General features: G+C 33.1%; 1 protein-coding gene across 2 annotated transcripts; it reads right to left on the bottom strand.

Moving 5' to 3' along the window:
• On the bottom strand, window positions 1–4,376 carry LOC125858514 (uncharacterized calcium-binding protein At1g02270). Of its 2 annotated transcripts, none has more exons than XM_049538311.1 (10): window positions 3,952–4,376; window positions 3,566–3,670; window positions 3,376–3,481; window positions 2,514–2,734; window positions 2,337–2,413; window positions 2,140–2,248; window positions 1,928–2,053; window positions 1,376–1,486; window positions 1,117–1,224; window positions 1–687 (listed from the first exon to the last, which is right to left on the bottom strand). In XM_049538311.1, exons 1-10 carry the CDS (start codon window positions 4,096–4,098, stop codon window positions 448–450), a joined length of 1,350 nt encoding a protein of 449 aa, XP_049394268.1. In that variant the 5' UTR covers window positions 4,099–4,376; the 3' UTR covers window positions 1–447. The 2 variants fall into 2 exon arrangements, with proteins under 2 accessions (XP_049394268.1, XP_049394269.1); XM_049538312.1 differs by having other exon boundaries at window positions 1–684.
• Window positions 4,377–5,622: the final 1,246 nt, after the last annotated feature.

The raw sequence follows: 5,622 nt of genomic DNA, 5'->3' as shown, positions 1-5,622 counted from the left end.
GTCTCTAAGCTACTACATCTTTCATTAAAACTAAATATTTACATTTCCTACTTACTCTATATACTTCCACCTCTACCGTTATATACGAGCATGGAACATGTAGAGAGTAAGAAGAGGAAATGCCGACATGAACCCCATTATGGCATTATACTTGAACGCTAGAGTAAGTCTTGATCGACATGAATAGACACTTTGAATGAACTCCAAGATCCAGGCATCAGCCATATCTCTTCCGAAAGACTGGGCACCCTCTTGTACTATCTTACTTAGATACACTATGTGTGCCTCAAGATGGTATTATTATCTTCAGCAGAGCTCAGTTGGAAGCAAGCATAAGTCTCCCAGTTCGAGAACTCAGGCAGCAGTTTTAGAATCTTGTAGTCTGGCTACAACCCTCAAGTCTTTTTTACTTAAAATTCAGTTCCAAGGCAATCAACATTCAAGAAACTAACGGGACAATTGACAGCATAGCATTCTTACAGGTGAAAATACCACAGTAAGTTTGGCGTGATCAGAAAGTGAATAATCTTCGGGCCATGTTCCTTTCTCAGCTTCGGTGGGGAAGAGAACTGCATTCTTGACACTAAAACCAATTGTTTCTTCTGTATCACTAACAATGCCATCCCATGACTCATCGCATATACCATCTCTTGGCTCTGACCGTGAGGGGTTCCATACCCGATGCTGCTATTAAAAAACAGTAATATGATTCAATTGTGTATGTTTTCAAAGTCATTTGGATCTTAAAAATCAAAAATATGATTCAATTGTGTATGTTTTTCAAAGTCATTTGGATCTAGATACATTTTATTCCTACGTGAAGATAAATTGCTTCTAAATCTAATATAATACAAAGTTAAGTCAATTGTAGACTGTTTGATGCTAAGACAAATATACATCACACCATTAAATCAAATACAGTAACTAGTAGGATTGCTATATTCTTAATAATCCGTGATATCAATTATCAGCCAAAGTGCCTTCAAGTTTAAAACAATCTCATTGCAGTTTTACAATAAATCAACTCGTGAATTATGTGAATAAATAGACAAATAAGAAATAACTCAATCCCGGAAGAGAACAGTAGAAATTCTGTAAATCACCGAGTGTCAATACCTGGAATTCATTGTAATCCAGAACTCCATTTCCATCTATATCTGCTTGCAACCACAAGTCGTTTATCTCCTCAGCGGTCAGCCCATAGCATTGTCCAATCAAATTAAGCTGTGGGTCAGGGTACAAATGTTTAGCATCGTTTCACAAGATAGAATAAGAGAAAGAACAGAAAATCATCTGGAAGTTCAATCCACATGTGTGCAGACTGCAGCACATGTACAAAGGTAGAGAGATGTATGAGTTCATGACTTGAAAGTACCTGCCGGAGTGCTTCACAAAACCCAGAATATGTAATGTAATCACCATCACTGTCAGCTTTAAGGAAAGCAAATGCATCTTTCTCAGTCAACGAGGCACGACGAAGTTGATACTGAAATTGAAGCAATAGTTAGATAAAGTACCCTCTAAAAAGAAATTTTCATTCTTTTACTATGCTGAACAAACTAAAACATGTCATACATACGTTCATGTGCAAAATAAAGTGGACCAAGGACCAGGAACTAATTCAGAGAAAAACCACAAGATTCAAATCCTTCACAACAATATTTCACAAAAAGTTGGAATTATAACAAAATAGCATATATGTAATCATAGTAGTTGTAAGAAACAACCAAACCAAAACAAAATCTCAAAATTGGCAACTGCCTTAGCAAAACATCATTAGAGCAACAAGTTTGAATAAAAGGAATCTGCATCAAGTTTCAGCTTCCTATTGTGACCAAAGTGGAATGCTTTGCAATCATGATTTCAACATATAATCAGATAATGCCCAACGACCAGCTACTAAAGGAAAAGAGAACATTATCTTTACCTTGAACATACTGAAAATTGCATTTCTCCAACTTGTTTTCAGCAATTTCCTGTAGCTATTTGGATTCAAAAGCCATATAAAATCCACACCACAGATGTTTCCGCGGTGATTACGGTGGCTCACCCACTGCAAAATAAAAAAAGTAATCAGCATCAAAGGAGGTTTGCAATGTCGGGGGTCAAGAGTAGCATAAACAATGAAAGATAAGGGACCTTTTGAGCATCAGTATCAGTGTACTGGTGAGCAGTATCATACGATGATACAAATCCTTGAGATCTGAGGAATTTGTAAATATGGCCGCGCTTGCTCCCATTCCAGTCACTTCAAAATTAACAAAAGATTTAGCAAAATCGACCAGTGACATTAGAAATCCAAAAACAAACAAACAAAAAGGTAGTTGATGTATTACCCGCACAGAATGATTGGCAAGGGGTTAAGCTTATTTTCTTTCTGATATGAGTCCACATATTGCAATATCTTGTAGACCTGTGCAAGTATACCATGATTGAGACAAATGTATCAGTATAATTTGCCAGAGATTTTCACTCTGCTACTGAGAAAAATGACCGTATAAAGATTGATGTACCTGTCGCAGTCGTTCCATAGAGAAACTTGAATCATGAGGAAACAAAAGGTGTGTGTTCACTATCAACATTTCTTGCCGAACGTTATTGGTTCGACATTGTGCAAAAGGTGCAAGTAGTTCAACATGCAATAGCTGAGCAACACGGTCACCAAAATCATTGAAAAGCAACTCTCTGTGAGCTATAACCTTGAAGTAATCCTTATGAACAGCCGTCAGAAGACCTATATCAGGTGAAGACATGAAGCAATTCAACAATGAATCATTAAGAATTAAGAATCCACCCAACATAACAAAGACCTAAAGCAATACTGCGCACTTTGCATTGAGGTCAGCAAAAATTTATATCAACAAATTAGAAAACAGCCTCCCTACTTGAAAGTAATGATTTAGTTAAAAATCAGAGATAGTATTTATATCGAGAAATCTATTAAAATATATAAGAAATATCTACTCGGTACCTAATAACAAAACAATCACTTGGTTCTACTACAGTGAACGAATCACTTAAACTTAATTTGCCTTTAAATGGGGGGTTTGACCCATTTGGGCACATAGCATATAAAAGAGTACTTTTATTATTTTGAGATATATTATTGGGAACCATAAACTTCAAATTCTAAATCATCTACGGCATAATATATATTTATATACATATATAAGGGGCTAGAATTTTGAATTCATAAGTTCTAGATTCTAAAAAAATGCTTAAGAAATTATTTGTACTTATTAACTGATTTTACCGGGTTTTAGTCAAAGAGGGGGGTGGGGTGGCTAAACTGTACAGGTAAAAAAAGAACTTTTCTTCTTTCAGGAGGTGTGAATAAAATAGAATAAAAGGGAAGGAACAAAGAAAGAGGTATACCATCACCACGATTATTGGTTCGTGCAAGCTTGAAATTATTATATCCTGCATCTCCGAGCCTCTTATCATACATACCAACAAGTTCTTCATTACCAACCCAGAATTCCTGTAAACCAATTTAACAATCTTCAATATCATCAACAACAAACAAGCCAAATTCATAAACAAAAAAATGATTAAAACTCCTAACCTGAAGACAAATAATGGAAGACCTCTCAAACAACAACCAATCCAATATCCTATTGTTCCTGCTCAACCAATTCGCCTTGTAATCGCTTTCTCTACAACTCTGGTCCTAAAATCCCCATAAAACAAACAGAAACAGTTCTCAGAAACAGAACAGATCGTTAACCCAAACAAAACGCAGGACAAAACAGACGAAACTACCCTTCGGGTGGCTCAGATGGTTTGGATTGAGACTTCCATAATGGAGGTCTCAAATTCAAAACCCCTTGCCTTCTTATCAAACTCGTCGCACGGGTTTTGCCATATTACCCCGCGACACCCAAAGGGTAGCGGCTGCGATTCCCTTATCATAAAAGAAAAAAACAGACAATGATGGCAATTGAAACCAACCTCATGATTGAGTCTTTTATAAATGGGTGCGAGAATATTGAAGGTGGTACAAGAAATCGAATTGGGTTCATCGATTGACGAAGCAATCGCATAAGCTCCAAGTCTTGAGACCCTCCCTTTCGTTGTTCCTCTATTCTTCCTTCCCATAATTCAATTCAATTCAACAAAAACGTATTATTAGAACATACAAAATTTTCCGAATGTATAAACCCAATGATGATTTATAAACCCAACGGAAACCGCCTGATAAATCCAATATCCTTTACCGACAATGAAACGGAAATTCTCTGACACATAAACACAAGATTTTTATGGAAACTTTTCCAGAAAAAGAACCAATGCGGATTTTTTTAGAGAGATGAAAAAAATATATAGAAATTGTTATGAATGGAGAGAAGTGGGGAAGTTGAAATATATAAATTGGTTTTTTTTTTATGGATGCCAGTGAATGTTTCTCCTCCTCTCCTATTTCTACTTTATTTAGGATTTTTTTAAAAATAGTTCTTTACTTTTTTTTTCGAAATAAAAATACAATATTCTTCGACCTTTTAATTTGTAGGGTTATTATAAATGAAGGAAGTGTCTAATTTGTTCAGAATATCATACGTGGGTCCCACTTTGCAAATATAATAAAACCTGCCCAATTAAAAAAATCGAGAAAAATGAAATCATCATGAGTCAATAGCTTTTTTGATCCTTGAATATTGATAAATTTTTAATTTTAATTTTTGTGTTATTAGATATTTTGATTAAGTACATTTAATTTGAATTATTTGAATAATGTTTTCTATTTATTTTTGCTTTTGAATATTTATAACTTTTTAGAATTTACTTATGTGTTTTTCTTATAATTTTGATATGCCGAGTCAATTTGTGTTCATTTATTAGTGTTATTCACCTAGTGTTTAATTACTCACATGTTATGTTAAATTTGTATTGTTACTTTATATTTAATTGTAATATACTTTTAAAATAATTTAAATACCAAATATTTTTCACATCAAAATGTCAAAAATATAAATTTTAATTAACTAAAATCTCATATATTACCAGAAGCGAAATTAAAATTCACTAATAATCAAAGGACTAAAAGTGTTATTCTCCTTTATATATATCATTAAATTATTAATTACAATAAGTAAAAGATATTAAAGTGAACGGCGGCAAAGTGCTTCACCATCATGGATGTCTTCTTCTTTTTTTCCATCGGCGGTAATATGTTAAATAGAGCGTAGATTAAAAAAAATCTCTATAAAAAATAAAATTTGCATACATTTATTTTTTCTTAATTCCATTTATAAAAATATATTGAATACATTATTATTATTATTATAATATAAAATAATATATATATTGTGCAAATTGTTTGCTAGTCTCTCGTAAATAGTAGTATAAATAGATGATGTGGGGTTTGGTCCATGCACCTGGAGAAATATACTTAAACATGAATGACTTATTGTGAAAAAAAATGAGTTGGTGAAAAAAATAGCATTTTCTAAGAATATTTCTCTATGTGCTTTTGTTCTTTAACGTACATTTGTCATCTCTTTAAATTAGTTTTTCCCTATATTTTGCAATTAGAATATGTATATATATTCTTTAAATTTCAATATATATATATATATATATAAAATTCAAATAAAAAGTTGAACAACTTACATATTTAATGTA

The sequence above is a fragment of the Solanum stenotomum genome, chromosome 3 (assembly GCF_019186545.1).
Source record: "Solanum stenotomum isolate F172 chromosome 3, ASM1918654v1, whole genome shotgun sequence".
Taxonomy (NCBI): Eukaryota; Viridiplantae; Streptophyta; class Magnoliopsida; order Solanales; family Solanaceae; genus Solanum; species Solanum stenotomum.
Note: the sequence above shows the minus strand (reverse complement) of the source record. Positions and strands in the feature narration are given on the sequence as shown.

Excerpts from the sequence above, each read along its gene's own strand:
- LOC125858514 (XM_049538311.1), bottom strand. The coding sequence starts at position 4,098 with ATGGGAAGGAAGAATAGAGGAACAACGAAAGGGAGGGTCTCAAGACTT. Across the intron at positions 2,735-3,375 it reads AACCAATAATCGTGGTGATG|GTCTTCTGACGGCTGTTCAT; the intron begins GTATACCTCTTT and ends CACCTGATATAG. Across the intron at positions 1,225-1,375 it reads TTTGTGAAGCACTCCGGCAG|CTTAATTTGATTGGACAATG; the intron begins GTACTTTCAAGT and ends CCTGACCCACAG.